The sequence below is a fragment of the Pagrus major genome, chromosome 22 (assembly GCF_040436345.1).
Source record: "Pagrus major chromosome 22, Pma_NU_1.0".
NCBI lineage: Eukaryota > Metazoa > Chordata > Actinopteri > Spariformes > Sparidae > Pagrus > Pagrus major.
Window position 1 is genome coordinate 5,335,454 of NC_133236.1, and position 18,949 is coordinate 5,354,402.

At 38.9% G+C, this 18,949-nt stretch overlaps 1 protein-coding gene across 3 annotated transcripts; it reads right to left on the bottom strand.

The window, feature by feature from the left end:
• slc5a6a (solute carrier family 5 member 6a) lies at positions 1 to 16,334 on the bottom strand. 3 transcript variants are annotated; one of them, XM_073492662.1, is made up of 17 exons: positions 16,242 to 16,334; positions 14,061 to 14,286; positions 13,687 to 13,908; positions 13,136 to 13,201; positions 10,818 to 10,869; positions 10,576 to 10,643; positions 10,027 to 10,181; positions 9,760 to 9,900; positions 8,783 to 8,912; positions 8,611 to 8,699; positions 7,421 to 7,533; positions 7,229 to 7,296; positions 6,914 to 7,000; positions 6,625 to 6,800; positions 6,350 to 6,453; positions 5,353 to 5,474; positions 1 to 5,265 (listed from the first exon to the last, which is right to left on the bottom strand). In XM_073492662.1, exons 2-17 carry the CDS (start codon positions 14,184 to 14,186, stop codon positions 5,071 to 5,073), a joined length of 1,914 nt encoding a protein of 637 aa, XP_073348763.1. In that variant the 5' UTR covers positions 14,187 to 14,286; positions 16,242 to 16,334; the 3' UTR covers positions 1 to 5,070. The 3 variants fall into 3 exon arrangements, with proteins under 3 accessions (XP_073348763.1, XP_073348762.1, XP_073348764.1); XM_073492661.1 differs by having other exon boundaries at positions 16,238 to 16,334; XM_073492663.1 differs by having other exon boundaries at positions 16,233 to 16,323.
• Positions 16,335 to 18,949: the final 2,615 nt, after the last annotated feature.

The window sequence follows — 18,949 nt, forward strand, 5'->3', positions numbered from 1 at the left end:
TGAATTTGTCATCATCATTTTTAATATCTCAATTCAAGTACATTGAACTTATGAATCTAAGTCATACATCCAACAGCAGATTCAAACACAGTCACTTTAGCTTTTCACTGAATTAAGTGTTCCATTTCACACTCCAACAACTGGACTGTTTCTCCACATCGGATCATGTCACACAGGATTCATTTCTTTATTCAGAAGTTCTGGTTTGGGCCACTCCTGGACAGATGTTTGGGGCCGAGCTTCATGGCAATATCCTGGACTATATATATGTGAAAACACTACATCCGGATACAGTTTATAAAATAAATAAATCACAAAATGAAGGCACAGCCAAAGCAGAGGAGTCATCTCGACTTCAGTGCTTGTGGGTTATTTTGGAATGCAGACTAGAGAGAATTCTTGTGGATGAGAGAACAAGGATAATAAATATTGTTCAAAACAATATTTATTGTTGCTGGAAATTACTAAGTGCCATGGTTTTCTTTCACAACCTGTAATATTGTGCGGTCAAAACTGATTCACTGTTACAGGCCACTTATCAATAGAATAAGCATGTATTACACTTTTAGAGGAGCTCAAGTCATTAAAATCAACATAACTCTTCACTCATGAACGCAGAATCTGAGCTGCTTTACACCGACTGATGGCTTCAGTCAGATTCTTTCAACAGAAGGTCGACTGAGGACTGACATCTTTGTGCTTTATTAAGTGTGTTAGTGTTCGTTAGTATCACAGTGCTCACCCAGTCTGTATTTATAAAGAACATCTTTAAAGGAACAGTTCACCGAAAAATACTAATTTTGTTATCATCTACTCACCATGTCGAGAGAAAGTCAGGTGAAGTCTCGTAGTCCACAAAACATTTCTGGAGTTTCACAGCAAAACAGCGTTACAGCACTCTGCTAAACAAATGAAGTAGATGGGGACTTGTTTTAAAAACGTGAAAAAATACAAAAGAAACAAAAGAAGGATCGGCTCCATACAGCATGTCAGATGTAATCCAAGTCTCCAGAAGGCACAAGATACCAAATTGATCTGAAAAAAAGTTATTTACCCCCTTTTTAGAGCCTAAATCTTCACTGTAGCTGCTGTAGGGTGTAAATAACGTCTTTGTAAAACCACTTTGGGATCTCAGGCTTCCAGAGAATTGGATTACACTGGGCAAGACATTTTATGTATTCATTTTCTCCCTCTTTCGTTTAACCTTTTAAAACAAGTCTCCAGCTACTTCAGCTGTTTAGGAGAATGCTGCTTTCCTGTGAAGCTCCAGAAATGTTCTGTGGACTACAAAACTTTACTGGCTTGGGTGAGTAGTTAATAATTTAAAATTGAAAAATTCTTTCAGTCATTTTTTAGGTGAACTGTCCCTATAACAGCAATAATATCAATACCGTCTCCGCACTTTATAATTATACGTTACCTCAAATGCTAGAGGGGGTTTTTCTGTGCATCAATGAGGAAACATTACAGGCACACACTTCAAGTAATTTCAGGTATGAAGGAGAAGGATTCAATACTATGCAATTATAAATAAAATACACATTGTCACATGTGATTCAAAAGTAGTTCAAAAACTCGAGGAACCATTAAAATGTTTTGCAACTGTAGAGGCAAGTATATAGGATGTAGCACTTCACCAGGAGCTGTTTATCTAAGGCATAGGATGCTAAAAATGCTATCACATCACAGGAGTGGACTGCTACATTCCCAATTCTGCCTGACAAAACCATTTCATGGTTCTTGCATATAGAATTCCACATTTCAGCTTTTGAAATGTGTTCAGGCTTTACATGAAATTACAAAAATATACAAATATGATCTCAAACATGTCTTCTGTTGGTAAAAAAAAATTCATATTCTATATGCTTTGGATAAATCGAGGTATTTCTTGAGCATCAGGTTGATGGTACAAACATGCTGGTTTTGTAACGGACTGGTGCTAACATGGGTCTGAAAGAGCTCAACATTCCATCAAACAGGGGATCTACTGGTCTCGAGAGTCCATAATCCTTTTCAAATAAATGAGACATACTAAGCTGCTGCTTTTCTGCTGCTAAACTGGGTCACCTTGATTGTCTGGCATGTACTTAAAATACAACTCCAGCAAACTGATTTAAACAGCTGAGAGCTAGCTGTCTGTTTTGCTAATAAAGCAAAGTTACCGACTGTCTAAATGAGACTGAAACTTGTATTACTTGGAAACATGTCAGACTGGTTTGGCCGTTACAAGTTTAACAATGCTGAACAATTCACATGACAAAACATGACCAGAGCACAGACAGTGTACACACACCACCTCTCTTCTTACACAGTGACAATGGGAAATGACTCAAAATGCTCAAATGGTGATGATCAAGAATTCTGTGATTCCAAAAATCATGACAATGATGATAATATATTTAAACAACACACTTGTTACGCAAATCAGTCACATACTGGCACAGATAATAACCTGAATTTAAAAATAAGAGGGGCACTTACAGAGATGTTTTAAGTACAAAATTACCAGAGATGAATCATCTTTACTTTCATATATATCAAGTTCCTGCCTAATGGACCTCCCATGGGTCCATCTCAAAGGTCCAACATGGCTTCTCTATCTGCTTCAGAGCCACGCTGTGCTTTATTCAGGGCAGGCGTGAGATGGGAGCGGGGGTACACCCATGTAGAAATGTGGCTTCTATGTTGATGTAATAGAACCAACTGAGACCCTTGTGCTGTAAAACATAAAGCTAATGCAAACCAGACACATATGAGTTTATGAGCAGTGGCAACATATCCCACATAATATAATAATAATACCAGCAAACAACAGAACTATTCATCAGTGAGGCACTTTATAACTTTATGGGCTTTGTGTGACCAACATGTCGCATCATGGAAAACTACAAAATCCGTGCATTTCTAAAACTCAAATGATTAAAGATTTTATGTAGAAAGTATATTACGGTTTATTACATTTCATTTAAATGCAGCATATTGGTCTTTTAGTGTCAATTACACTAAATGCCTAAACTCACCCAGGTTCATTCTTCTACTTCCATCATGCCTTCTTGCACCTGTCAGCACTGAATTGAATTAAGATCTGCCTTTTAAGAGTCTTTGGTTGCTGTCATCATTCATTATTTTCATACTGGCAACCAATAACTAAAACGGCCTAAATGGACTGAAACTTTACTTTTGTCCCCATCTTCTTCAGGGCCTCAGAGTTTGATCTCTTTGTACCATTGAGCATTTTCAATTCCATAGAACACAGAGGCTGCATTCAAAAGTCACACCCTGTTACTGTAGAGTGCACTACAGTTATTGTTTGCCATTTTATTTAAGTGATCATGAGTGTAAACTAGAGTGCTGCAGGGATGATGCACTTTTGTGGGCTAACCCCGAGTTAGCGTCGCACTGGTTCCCTCAACCAAAAGCCAGTCCCATGTTTCTATTGTAATCTGGATTACTGCAGAAAAGCTCTGCAGCAATCACAATTTTATAATACAGCAAGATAATCTTCACAGATTAACTCTACATTTACAACTTTTGAAGAATAAATGAAATTGCTATAAGTAAAAAGCTAGCAATAACTAAGAAACAAACTTACATTGCAGTTGAATAACTTCAACATCACCACCACTAAACTTACTACTAAAATATATTATACACACTTTACTGTAGGTGATAAATCTACAAGCTGTAAAGTTAGAGTTAGAGTTCTGTAGTCTCATTTAGCCATTTGTTAGCAACCCCCTTTTTAAAGATGTGTTAACCCTTCGAAATTCATTGAAGGGGTATTTACTGATCCAGTCAATGTCAGAAAAATGTGAAAATCTCTTAAGCTTGTTAATCACAGACCTTATTTCAGGCATCTTACCAATAACCCATTCAAAAGACCCACTGACTTTGAGAAGAGGCAACCACAAGTGCAAACATGCTAACTACTTTCTGTGTTTTAGGACCATTAATATACCTTTTAGTTCGCTCAAAAACTCTAACAATAGAACGAAAAAAGCACTTCATGCTAACAATCCCACAGTGTGATTCCTGGGAGATTAACAATGCAAAAATGGGCAGTTGTTTGTCACGACACCACATCAGTGATGATGTAAAATGATGATTACAACGTGTCCAAAATCTGATTTACTGCTCACTATTAAGTAAACTAATGAGTGTGTATTATATTTGGAGAAGTGAATGATGTTTACTCACGAGGGAGCTATTGCAGAACCAGTGGATGATGTTAACTCCCTTTGAGGAAACCACTAGAACACACATGGGGTCTCAGCAGCTCTGCACTGTTGGTGGGAACATGGTGATGGCAGTTAACAACTTTACTGTGCTCCATCTAATTCAACTGCCACTGTGAGACACCTTCTCTGCTCTCATCTCAACACACTGCTTTGCTTTTGTGGACTCTATTTAGACATCTGTTGTAGCAGCTAAAAGACATTAAGTATTAAACCAAGGCAATGTAAAGACACTACACTATTACAGTAGCACAGACCTGTCGTACCCTCCACTGTACTTCAGTCTCTTTTCTTTTATAATATATTCTCTTATACATATTCTAGGATTCTGTGGTTCCATCTTCTCTATAAAAATATTACATTTTACATCTTGTTTCTCTGAACTACCTGATTCTTTGTCAAACAGAATGACTGGATCCAGTCACAATGGTATAGCTCATTGTGCATGAGAGCTCCCCACTGTATTATCTTCAAACTGCTCACATCTGGACAGACATAAGGCCTGTGTATGGACTCAGCTGTTATTAATGAAGATCAACTGACTAGCTTCTTCTTTGATTGCGGCCATTTGGGCGCTCAGTGCTCAGTTCCAGCTGGCAGAAGTTCCAGTTAGTTTTGTTTTCTTGAGAAAAATGTGAGAGCAGGTAACAATAAAACAGTTTTCCCACACAGATACTTAAGGCCATACGCCTTTTTCCATAATCAGATTCAACTGATTATGACATTATAATCACTAACCCCCCTCCCCCAGAGGAACTGGACAGTGCAGTAGCTGGGGGTCAAAGTGTGTATGTGTTCGTCTTGTGCGTGTTAGTAGGAGTAGGAGAAAAGAGGATCACATGGCCGTCTCCTGGACTGTGTGAGCTGTCAGTTGGCATGAAGGAACAACCCTCGTTTCCAAGTCTTCATCCTCTGTTAGTGCTCTGTCACTCTCCATCTCTTTGTCCTCTGTGATGGTGTCCTCTTTGCAGAAAGCAGCTCCGTTGCTGTCTTTCTTGGCCATCTGATAAGGCTGTGTAATTTCTTTGGGCTGGTCATGAAGAATAATATTGAGAGCTCAGGTTATGGTGAACAAAAGCAGAAAACACATGAGTACAGAGTGTAAATATGAGGTTACCTTGTGGGCCAGAGGAGTGATGCAGCAGAGCTTCTCTCTGTAGCGCTCAGGCAGAAAGAAGAGCAGCGTGCCCAGGACTGGAAACACTGTGCCGGGGGTCAGCTCCTTCTCCTTCATAGGGCCTGACATGTTGACACATACAGCAGCACTGCACTTTACATTTGATCATTGCTTTCTACACACTACATGTGAATAGGGTAACACTTTGAACTAATAGATATCACCATGAAATTTCCCGAGTTGATGACTTAAATTGAGACAATTTAAAATGTTTCTGATATTTAATGTTTAAATATGCAAAAAAGCATTATCTAATTGAAAATATACTAATTTGCATCGACTTCCAGAACATAAATCTGAACATCTGATAAAGCCAGGTTCAAAATTCTTGCTTCATGTTGTTGACATATTAGAGTCAAAGGTTTTTACAGCCATAAAAAACAAAACAAAACTTTTCACTATGTTTCCAGGAATACAATGTTATAAATCAGGCTATGATGGATATATGAACAAGCTGCTCTATAAAAATATTCAGAATATAAATAAGAATTACAGGTGCATCTCAAAAAACTGATAATTGAAAAGTAAATTTTTTCTGCAACTGAATTCAAAAAGTGAAACTTTCATATATCAAATACTCGTTGATACCTGCATTTTCGGCAGCATTGGCAGCTTTTCCAATACTGGTATTTGAAATCGGAACAACTGCAATTCAAACAGGACGGCCCTTTCATTTAAGTGAAAGCTTCTTACCCAGTCACCATATTGTGTGTCTAATGAACAAGTCTGGCCAGCTGCCTAAACACATAACTGACATCAAAATGATACTCTCGTATTCTGACTATTCTGACTAAGGGATTTCTGAATGATCATTCATCTGCATCAATTAGTGGTTATTTTCACGATTTTCTGTGTGATGGTTGCAGTGGCAATAAGGTCATTGTTAGGGTGACATGGTTGGTTTAGAAACTGATGTGACAAGTATAATTGTATGTACCTGTCAGCAGGCTGACTATCAGTCCCACCACCACCACAGTGGTTGAGTTGTGAGCACTGTACCACAAGTAGGACAACGAGTAGAGCGCCTCCACACCCGTCGGCCTGAAGAAAAGAGAGTAGATTCAAGACAAAGATGACTTTGGACTTATGTAATAACAAATGATTTCTTAATCATCTACTATTACATGACTGAACTTCTGAAGTGTCTGTAGTGTCCAGTTAAAGTAATAGAGCCAACACAGACAGCATCTCTGACAGTTGTTCATGTATTACCTTGGCTTGGCTGTGACCAGTGTGGTCATGACACTTGTGGTCATGTTATCAAACAAGGGTGAAGCGGTGGCGTTGAGTGGTGGCAAAGGGGTGGGACCAGACATACGCATCAAAAAGCTGCCGATGCCGATCCAGAAGGCCATGGCAAGGCCTGCTACCAACCCAACCACTGCACCCTGAGGAGGAGACAGAGGAGAGGAGAACAGGTGGGTTTGTTTAAGCCTCAACTCACAACTGATGTGTAGCCCTTTATGCCCTTTATTATACAGAATAAAATGTAGAGACTCACTGTTGGGTTTGCCCAGGGAAAGAACATCCCCAGACAGAAGAGGCCCAGCAGAGGACCCCCCACCATCCCAAAGATACTGAAGGCTGCCTGAAGACACAGACACAGACAGAGAGCATGGTCCATCTCCAGGTGCTGATAACGCAAGCGCTAGTAAACAGCGCTGAACTGCTGCATAATAAAAACACTGATTTTCTAAACTAAAGTGACTTAAAGACACATTTTTTACTATGCAGTTCATCATAAGCACATTTTATGTGTCAATGCTGCAATTAAAAACACTTTTCTTCAACTCAGAAAATGATAAGAGTTCCTTACCTGCAGCACAGATCCCATTCGAGAGGCAATGTAGGCCATAGCTAGACACACCAGGCCATAGACCAAAGCTGTGGACCAAGAAAATGACAAAGAAATATTTAGAGGTCATCTGAACAACTTACTGTTATATAGAGCTGGCAAATATATAAAATGCAGTGAAAAGGAAAAACAATTAAAAAGCACTTGTCTTACCAAGTCCCTTGGACAGAAGTGTGGCTTTAGCTTCAGTCATGTTTGGAAAATAAGGTTTAATCAGGTCCTCCATGGTTACTGTTGCGAGGGAGTTAAAGGCTGACGAGATGGTGCTGGAGGAAGACAGAAAAATTGGATTGAATGAATAACTGGGATTTTGTAAGGGCCCTGACATACCAGGCTGATGGTCAGTCAGTGGCTAATCATGGACCGCCAGTGAGCATCTATGGACCTAGTTCTTGATGTATTTCCTGCACCAGGCCAGAAGTTGGCAGCTTTTCAGTCGACAAGGGCCGATGAATCTATAGCAGAGTCCAACAGTGAGAAATCCCTCTGATTGGCTGTTCAGATCAAATCAGTCCAAGATTATGAAGAGATATGGGCAAAGAAAGGGAAAGCCTCCTGAGCCTGTTCATGTTGTATCCATAATGTCACTCATTTAACGTGTTTTTTTCTTATTATTTGCCTCCACCTCTTCACCAGTGCCATTTGCAACTTTTATCAGACATGTTCTCGATTAGAAGTGTCTATATTAGTAAAAGACTGCCACCACCTTGTGTTATGAAGTTTTATTTCCTCTCATGGAGGCACAGAATGTGAAAGCTAGTTAGCAAATTGAATGCTGTCTTTGTGGTGTGTTTGTAGTTACAAATTTCACAACTTTTACAGAAATAAACACACAGTAACTACACTTTAGCTTTGTAGTACCTGCACCCTGGTTTGGTCATCAGTGTGCTGTAGGACTGAATCAGCACACTTACGTAAGCTAAAGTAAAAAGCTATATAAGTAAAGGCTAGCTTGTGAGATTGCAGAGTACACTACCTACATTTCTGAAGTATTGAGTGGGTTCTATGGAAATCATTTTTGGAGTAAAATAATCAGCATTAAAATGCATAAAACAAAATCACTGCAACATATCTGTACAAAATGACAGTTTGCTGTCCACCCTGACAAGTTTAAACAGTACCACATAAAATAATCTAGCCTGTCAACCGGGTATGTTATTGTCAGGTTTTATTCTTTTAGGATTGACTAGGATGAAGTCCTAGAAGAAGTTGGACAAGTTGTGAATCAGCTTCACTGTTATATCATTGTGGGTTGTAACCAACTATCTATTGACTCACACAAGAACCAACAACAAGCAAGCATTCAACAGTGGATGATCCTTACTCCCAACTCTGTTCTTTACCTGAGAGCTCCACTGAAGAGACAGGCCACAAACAGTCCTGGGAGCCCGGGCAGATCCCTGAACACATCCATCACAAAGTATAGCACCATCTGCACGAACAAACCAAACGTTAGCATGCAACTCCAACAAAAACACTGTATATTTACTACAATCTGTAGAAATGAGTGTTTACCTGATCATTAGTTTGGACGTAGCCCTTGTCCAGAGGGCTGTCCTCTCCATAGCGAGCAAACATGACCAGACCCATGAGACAGCCCAAACACAAGACTATCTGCTGGCACGGGAAAACTACGTAACAGGACCTGGAATGACATGAGATGTGAAGACAAACATGGTTATAAAGTTTACATGGCTACAAACACTGTCAACAATGGAGACAAGATGGCCAGCGTTATAAAGGAACACATGAAAATTAACAAACAAAGAATCAATATAAATGCTGCAGAATAGTGAAGAACCACGACAACAGTTAAACATTAACAGCCAATTCAAAAATGTTTTTAAGATTACAACTGCAGGTCAACCTGAAGTATTTGAAGTGTTTTTGAACCATATTATGCTCATCTTCAAATTCATATTTTTGTGGTGTGTATCACAACAAAATGTTAACATGCTTTAATGTTCAAGAAACATTTTTTTTTTCAAACTGTCCATTGCTGCACTGCCTCTATTCCCCCTCTGTCTGGGCTTTTCCAGAGGGGGTTTTAAGACACAGGAACTAAAATGGAGCGTTCAGTGTGCTCTGATTGGTCAGCTCACACAGGCCTGAACAGGTACTGCCCACTGTGTTTCTGCATCAGCTCTGCAGGTTTTTGCAACCATGTCGCTGCTGGGGTCATGGCTAAGGGTGGTGACTGTATAGTTGTGACATCAGTTACAAAATGTTACAGATGTCCTGATGGCTCATTAACAGGCAGCTTCTGAATACAGGCTGTGTGTTTCTCTGTGGATTGAGCATTTTGATACTTCTGTAATATAGAGACCATCTCTTTAATCAGAAAATCTCCCTTGAAACAATATGGGACCTTTAATATGGGTTATCATTAACTGTTTTAAAAGAACATGGTGCAGTGATTGTAGCACTGCACCATGTTCTTTTAAAACAGGTATGCCCAGCCAAGCATGTCGTGAGACATCGGTGGTACTCACATGATGGCCTCTTTCTCTGAGCGAGCACTGAGGTATCTCTGGACCTGGGCCTGGTTGACCCCGTACAGAGCCAGCATCAGGAAGACTCCCCCCACACCCAGCGTCCAGAAGGTGTGGCGCTCCAGAGGGTCGGGGTTCAGGCTACACAGGCAGAGAATTAAAACAATATGCACATTAAAGTACTGAGTTCAAAAAGGGTTTCTTAGCAACATTCTCTGTGAATACCAATAACAACATGTAAAAGTATTGATTAATACCACTTCTTACTCTAGACCAGCAATGCGGCTGCCATTGACTGCTTTCCTCCACACCTCTCCCATGCCTCCTGCCTGGCTGGCCCCCACCACGATGACTGCGGTCTGGCCCGCAAACATCACCACCGTCTGGAACACATCAGTCCAGATCACCGCCTTCAGACCCCCCTGGAACACACAAGTATAAGGGGTTCATTTTCAGTTCCATCATATCAACATTAAAACCTATCTGTAAAGTTGTGCATGGATCAGTGGCTTCACATACTGACAACAGATCAAATGAGGAACACTTGTTGTTCCTACAAATACCTGAGATGAGGATGAAAAAAAAGTGCTTAAAAGGTTTTTGGGAATATTTCCAATCAAGTTCAGGTGGATGTTTGTTATCCAGGATTGTAATCACCACTTGTTGTCTACTTAAGAAACCTCCTGAGTGCTGTAGAGTTCCTGTTTTATTCTCTGATAATATCTTGTAGTTTTAATTTGATGAAAAAAAAAAAAGTTAGTTTTTGTTTTAAAAAGGTGAAATCAACGGTGGATTGGAGAAGATTCAGGGACTCACCAGAGCAGTATATAAAGTGCTCACCAGTCCCATGGCCAGCACTGCCCCCCATAGGTCAAAACCTGTCACTGCAAATAAACAGAGTGAGAATGTTACTAAACACTGCAACAGGTTACTCAGTTACACAGGTGAACTATGTACACCTACAATTAGTGCTGTATTCAATACAATGAATAACTGTGGGCTCCTGTTGGTGTAAGATGTGTGTGATGGAGTCCTGTTGTAAAATATGCTACTCTTACCTGCATTGAGTGCTAAGGCTGGAGCATACAGGACCACCCCCATATAAATGACCTGCAGAAGATAAAAAAACATTCAGGACAGGCTGACTCACCAAAGCAGAACTGAACTCAGGTCACGTTTTGGAGATAACAGACTAACACGTGTCAGATTGTACTCTGCTGTAAAACCTTATGTGACTTCAGAGGCATCAGTGTTTTCAGAAAATATATTTAGAGAAAAACAGACAGTTGACTTTAGTATTAGGGCCTGACCAATTAATCTGCCAGTGAAAGAATCGACCGTTTACAGCCATTACACGCCCATGTCAACACTTTTACTTTTCCTAATAAAAAGTGCAGGTCTCAAGCCCTTTTCACACAGAGACTCGGCATTATCGGCTGTTAATCAACAGGAGGACACCATTATTGGCCTGTGTACCTAAATGTGTATCTGCTGACTGTTTATAATCATATGGATGCTGTTATAATGGGTTGTGATTGAGATCCTGACCCACCATGCATCCTGGAACATGACAAAGTTACGTTTTTGCTCTAAATTACATAATTAAATAATCGCCATCAGTAAACACTCGCAGGGACAGATGCCGTTTTCTGGAGGGCTAACCGTTGTGGTGATTTTGTAACAATCCTGTAACATTGCTTTGTGGGTTGAAGTGTGGGACAAGAGGGAAACGTGCTTAGTGAAATGCATTGCTGGCCTGGAAGTAAATGAATAATGTAACGTTAACCTCCCCATCCTTTACTCTTCTGCTGTGACTGTGCCATATAACATTAACCTTATGACTGAGCACATTAAGGCTATATTCACAGCAGCACACCGGGTGTTTCCTTTTTTTTTTTACATTAGATTTTCCTATGTTACGTTGAGAGTTCCCTCTGCAACCAATAGCAGATTCATTGGTCAGCTCTTGTGCCCATTATACACTAAAACAAGAAATAACGCAAAAGACGTTTTGATAACGTTAAGCGTTAACGTTTAGAGGGCATCAGAGAGGTGAATTTCAAATAATGTTTTGCCAGTGACTTTACTTATTATGTTGCTTATACACCTAGCTATTACCTAAATATAAAGATAATAATAAATTCATCATTTGTAAATATAAGCTATATTCATGTAGACATGGCTTGCAGTAAGAAAAATGCTTAATGTCTGAGTTTCAAAATGCCCTACGTAACTTAAGACATATTTGTAACACTAACACTTGTAACACAATCTGCTGACGTATCGGTTATCAGAATTTTTACTCCCCAATATGGGTATCGGCCCCAAAAAGTCCATATCAGTCGGGTCCTACTTAGTATAGTGTCGTAATACAACCATGAGTACACAGTTCTTTTTTTAAACAGTATCATTATTCGCCGATGAAAAGGCAGAAAAGGCCTTTGAGTAAACCAACAGCATTCAAAATTCACTGTTGTACTGATCTGTTTTTGTAAAGTCATCAGTTGATGACATTACTGAACACTGAATGCTTTTATTGGAGAAAGTATAGATGCCGTTAACCTCATAAAAGGAAACTCAAACCATAATAGACATTTTACAAGGGTCAATGTTTCAGTCAGGCTGCAATAAAACTGGCCAATGAATGTTATTTCTAAAAAGTCAACTGCTGTTTCTTGTCTGATCAAGGCTCTCCATAGACATGTTTTGTTGATTTCTAATCAAATAACTGGTGAGGTCAAAAAATATCAAAGGATAAATGCCAAACTGACAGAGGCAGAGATTTTTCCCATTTGTAATGAAGCTCTGCTGCCCAATAAACTTGTTTCATTGGCTTGTTATTGCAATTTATTGTAGATGATTGCCTTTCTTACTTAATGTCTCGCTGTCTCACCAGTGACTGGAGTTGCCGACTACTTCCAATAAAAAATTTCCACATAATTTTCTCTGTCAAACAATTAAAGGAATACTTCACCCCCAAAGCACATGTTTTTCCTCCTACTTGTAGAGCTATTCATCCATCCGGATTGTTTTGGTGTGTGCTGCTGAGTTTTGGAGATATCTGCTGTAGAGATGTCTGCCTTCTCTACAGTATAATGGAACTAGATGGCACTTGGCTTGTGGTGCTCAAAGTGCGAAAAAACATAAATCATGACCTGGTTACTCAAGATAATCTATAGAATTTGCTGGGAGCAGTTTCAGATAGGAACTTTTTTCTTTCTACCAAACTACACCTGCTAACTGCGCAGAGAGAAGTGTGCATCTACTCTGGAGGAGACGCCGTGCTCGACAGCACAGGATGTAAACACTAAAGGCCTTGGCTGAGCTGTAAACTTATAATAAACACTAATGTACAAAGAAAGTATAACAAAGATACCATCTGAAAGATGAATGTCACTGTCCCGCATATGCGAACCGTCTTGTTGAAGCGCAGCTCCAGATACTGTTGAGGGGAGGGAATATCCAAGGGAAAAAAAGAATAAACAAAATCAAAAGACTGATTAAAATATCATCTCAGAGTCATTCTGTAATATGCAGTAAGTGCTGAGGATGTTTATTCTCATGAGCAGTTTAGGTTCACATTATCAAAGTCAACTCATTGTTTGTTCACAGTACATTACTACAGCACTGTCATAGAGGTTCATTAAAAGTCTGACTGCAGATTGAGTACCTTTAAAGATGCTCAGTCCTGAGAAAAGAACATTTATCTCTGTTGAACATTAACAGGACACGCAGATAAGAGGACAGATAAGAATGTTAAACTCTGAGATCATACTTGAGAAAGACAAAAGTGTTGACAGGGTGTAAAACAGAAAAAAGGCAGACAGAGGAAAGAGGATATTACAATTGAGAAATGTGTGAGAAAAAAAATTAACAGTAACCATAATGGTACAGTCACATCAAACTATGTGTGCATGCTGTGTGTACCTCATACGCGCTAGACAGCCGCAGTCTGTAGAAGACTGGTATGAACACATGAGCTGGGATGAGAAGGCCTAAGAAGTAGGAGCAGCCCAAGAACCAGTACTGAGTCCCAAAGGTGTACACCTCGGATGGAGCACCCAGGATGGCCACAGCCGACTGGAAAGTGGCCAGCAGCGACAGGGACACCGGCAGGCAGCTCATGGAGCGGTCGGCCATCAGGAACTCCTATAACAAACAAAACATTTCTGAGGGACAGAAGAAACTCCATTTTTTTAAAACTGAGTTTGGAATTGACCCTTAAGAAAGAAACTAGGATTAGTACTGTCAGGAATGAAATGGAAATGAAATCTTTATTTTGTCTAAACGCCAAAGTCTACCTGTGTTGTGCGCTGGCGCCCACCGGAGAAGGCATAAAAGAGGCCGATGCCAGCGGAGGCCACCAACAACAAGGCAAAGATGACGTAGTCCACCGTGGTGAAGTGCATTTGGACTACCTCCCCCATAATGACACTGGACGTGGGGATAAAGGCTGTTGGAAGCACGGCCTCTGGGCCTGATCAGAACGTCAAAATAAGTGCTTCACCCATAGGGAGACTCAAAGAGCTGGAGGAAGAAGAACAAGCAGAGAAAGTAAGTGAGGAGGGGGTCCACTGAGACCAGGAGGAAAGGCAGGACTGTGCCATGACACGCAGAATCTCAGCAGAATCTCAGCAGAATCTCTCCATCTCATCCTGAAGAAATAAAGAGGGATGTCTTTCAATTTTGTAACAAAAATGTTCAGAACACCAGGCAGGAGAGGAGTAATATGTTCTTCTCTAGGCCAAAACTTTTTTTTTTTTAGAAATAAGTAATAAAAAGTATTTTAAGAGCATTGTATTAAATGCATGACTGCCACTTGTAATTGCAATAGCAGGATCACACCAGGGTGGTGGCTAGGTGGTGCATGGGAACGATACTCTAGATAGCTCACAGTTGGGAATTTAATTACTATAAGATGAGCTAAGCTATTGAACAGTCTAAGCTACAGCTACAGGAGGACAGGGACATAAAAGGTATTAAAATAATAACAATAATAAAATAGTCTCCTGATAGTTCAGTGAACATTTTATGCAAAGATCTGCATGAGTATCACATCACTAAAATGTGTTCTTTGTAATGAATTACAAAAGTTATTGTTATCAGAGACTTTTTCCCATTTAAAACATCAGTTGTTGGATTGGTCTGATGAAATATATATATATATATATATATATATATATATATATATATATATATATATATATATATATATATATATATATATCTCTATCTCTATATATATATATATATATATCTATCTCTATATATATATATATATATATATATATAGATAGATAGATAGATAGATAGATAGATAGATAGATAGATAGATAGATAGATAGATAGATAGATAGATAGATAGATAGATAGATAGATAGATAGATAGATAGATAGATAGATAGATAGATAGATAGATAGATAGATATCTATCTATCTATCTATCTATCTATCTATCTATCTATATATCTATATCTATCTATATATCTATATCTATATATATATCTATATCTATATATCTATATCTATATCTATATCTATATCTATATATCTATATCTATATCTATATCTATATCTATATATATATATATATATATATATATTTAGGCTTGGTCTTGTTCCCCAGTCGGTTCAGTCATGTTTGTAGGCAGACGTTACATGTTAGCTTTCTATTTTGGCTTCTCTCCTTACTTGCCAGCTAGTTTTCATGTACTGTTAATTGAAGCTTGTGGTGTCCAGGTGTTGGCTTTTGCTTAAGCACACTTTAAGAATATTAAATAATTCAAGGTTGAGTACCTCACATTTGGGGAACAACCTTAGTCTTATTTTGAGCCATGAAAAACCCTCATGACTTCAGATGAAAAAAGAATAGGAATTGCATGAGATGAGACAGAAAGAAGAGTGACATTGTACAAAAGTATATCTAATCTGAGACAAGTTGGATTGTACCACCACAGAATTTGTCTTGCCTATAAAATGTCATTTCATATTTTAAGTACATACACAGTACAGGACTGATTCATGTGTAAGGACAAGATGTGTATCAGGGCAGAATGACCCGCAGTCTCAAATAAAAAAACAGCTTTACTTATCTTTTGTAAATAAATCCCCAAATCAACTGTAAAACATTACAGCAATTTGTTTTAAAAAGACACATTTTTGTCAATAATTTCTGGACTTAAACAACACCAGTAACAGTAAAACAGAAGCTGTACAGCAGGTTTCTTTACTGTATTCAAGAGATTCAATTTGAGAAGCAATTTAAATAAGAACTTTTCCTTCACAGAAACACACTTTACTATCACAATCTACTCTCAACCTGTATAATTAAGGACAGCATTAGGTTTGTGTCTGAATTACAGCTGTACAAAACAATCTCATAATTACTCAATGCAATTTCTAAGTTGAAAAGCACTGACCACACTTGAATAGGACTGAAAATGCTACAAAAAGAAAAACTGTAATGAACTTACTGTACCTACTGAGATCAGGCTGCTGCTGGCTGGCTCACACACACTGGCCACTCAGACTTCAGGCTCACTGGAGAGGAGTATATTTAACACAACCTCCAATCACAGTCACTGTGGAGGCAAAGGAGAAATGTGACAACATCATTTACCACATGTATGACATGCATGAGAAAAATAACATCACAATATTGTTACAATGACTCAATACCTGTGCTGAAATGTTTTCCAAACACTGCTGTTTCTTTTCTTTTGGGTTCAGATCATTTTTGCCAAACAAAACCCAATCCCTAGTTATGTTTTAACAAGAGATACATAAGCCTGTTCTTTGACATTTTCACATGTTTTTTTTTTCAGCTCCTTGCTGTGTTCTTATGAAACGCTCCCATTCCACTACACACGAGACCATCTCGTCTTTCACAGTGTGTTGTACTGCAGTCTCCAACTCAACTCATGATGAGGAGGAGCAGCTGACTGCAGAGAGGTGAGCTGAGAGTGAAATGAGGTTAAAATGAAAGGTGGACAAATGGAATGATGAGGAGAAAAAAATATGTTTTTCCACAATTTCTTTTCCTTTCCAACTGCGGTGGGTGGCATTGGAGGATTACAAAATTAAACTTAAGCTACAGCATGGGAAGAGAAAGAGTGATGAGAAGAAAAGAGGGGAGACGGAATAGCTGTACTCCAGTTCAATTACCTTTGAAGATACAGTCTTGTGTTGATGAGAAATTAGCTGTGTGTGAGTACACAACAGAAGTATGTGTGCCTGTGTGTCAAAGCACATGGATATGGCCATGTTGTGAATTCAGCTGAAGCAGTTCCGAGATTGTGTATAACCATTACTTTGAGAAATTATTTTTTACCTTTCATATTGGAAATGCATTCCCTACAGTCCAACCACTACTAGCTTAATGAAGCCTGATAAAAACGGTGATATTTGAGAGTTTAAAAATGTATACACTGTTCAATGTGTTTATTTGACAAATAACCAAAAATATTTTCTTTAGGGATCCATAAAACTAAGAATTGTAACCACAAGGTTCATCGATAACATTTTTTTTCACAGTTGGGCAAGTGGGTCAGAAATCTACTTCCCTGCCTCTCTACAGTGTTTCCCATTAATTACCCAGACTCTTACCGCATTAAACATCTCCAACATTGTGTTTTTGCTTCAGCAAAGGGTCTTTCAATCCCAGTCAGTCAATCTGCCACTCATAAAAAATAAGATAACTGCATTGGCACAGGGACATGCCTTCATATGCCCGTGCACGGAACTAAATCCAGCAGTTACCTCAGACAGACAAAATATAGTTTCGATGGTACATAGTTTTAAAACAAGACAATCCAATCCATTATCCATTCACTCAGTGAAGATTTAGTTACAACTCTGAACTAATAAAAGATTGAGAGCAATGGATTGATAGACTATTGACTATAGCCTATTGGCTTATGTTTAAGTGATATAACCAAAGCTGTAGAGTATCGTGATTTGGAAGGACTGGACTACTGGATTACCAGTAGTGGCAGCAGAGCCAAAGCTCAGTTATATTACATTACTTTTACATTTCATATTTCTACAATTTTTTATTTATGTCATCTTATTTATGGTATAGCGTACTGATTTTTCTGAAGTGCACCACATTGATGCATTCACCTTTAAACTGTGAAAAATGTCCGAGACCCACCTACTGCAGTCTCATGAAATCCTGTGGGGTTTTTTTTATTTATTAGAGGTTATCAGATAAAGACTAAATTGTTATGTTTATTCTTTAAGGAAATTAATCAGAACAAGGACACTATGTCCTTGATGAAGCACAACAATTCTTGCATATCAAAAATGTTACAACAACCCCCCCCCCACAGAGATGGACTTGGAGTGAGTGAGTGACAGTACAGTATAGCCTGTACTTTCACACAGAGATGGGAAGGAAGCGAGAATCCTCTGGCCAGCCACTCATTTGCTACCTCCATGATCAGCTCCAGAAAAAAACAATTTGTTTAATTCTTATTTTACGACTCTCCCCATCAGATAAGTGAGTTGCTAGATTTATTACCCCAGCAAGTAAGCTCATAACTGGCTCAGCTGGAGAATGACCCTACTGTAATACTCTAATGGGTCAAAAACACAGAATCGGAGGACACTCACAGAGGCTTTTTCAGCCATTTTCACAGGAATAAGTGGGGCGCCATCTTGGGAAGTGATACCCAGTACTCTTTAATACATTCATGATTAACATAAAACAATTGTTTGTGAATTTACATCAAATATTCTGAAGGGCATTTATACCTCTACTACAAACAATAGCGATATGACAGGAAATAAGGGAAAGAAATACAACAAAAGGTCCCGAACAGATTCAGACCGGGACTTTGCAGTCAGTGCTCAGTGTCATAACCTCTAAACTAGGGGAGATTAGAGGTCACTTGTTGGAATGCCAAGGACATCTGGGTAGCAACATTAGTGATTAAAGCGTTGCTCTCACACAAGCACAACTGTTGAGCTGTTCCTCACTAAGGTACTAAGATCTCTGCACCGTCACCGAGTGCAGCTTTATCCAGCTCAAGTACTTTGCTGTTGCCAGTTAACCAACTTCTATGTGTCAGAAAACTTTGTCTCTGTAGTAACCAAAAAACAACTCTGCAAGGATTTTCATATGTGAGACTGTGATTATGCTTGTGTGTGTGTTCATCAAACATCAGTAGTGTTCTGTACTGACAGGCCT

Coding starts and splice junctions, on each gene's coding strand:
- slc5a6a (XM_073492662.1), bottom strand. CDS start 14,186: ATGGGGGAGGTAGTCCAAATGCACTTCACCACGGTGGACTACGTCATC. Junction 13,202..13,686: donor GGCTGTCTAGCGCGTATGAG/GTACACACAGCA, acceptor TCCCCTCAACAG/TATCTGGAGCTGCGCTTCAA. Junction 6,801..6,913: donor TTCCCTGGGCAAACCCAACA/GTGAGTCTCTAC, acceptor TCTCCTCCTCAG/GGTGCAGTGGTTGGGTTGGT.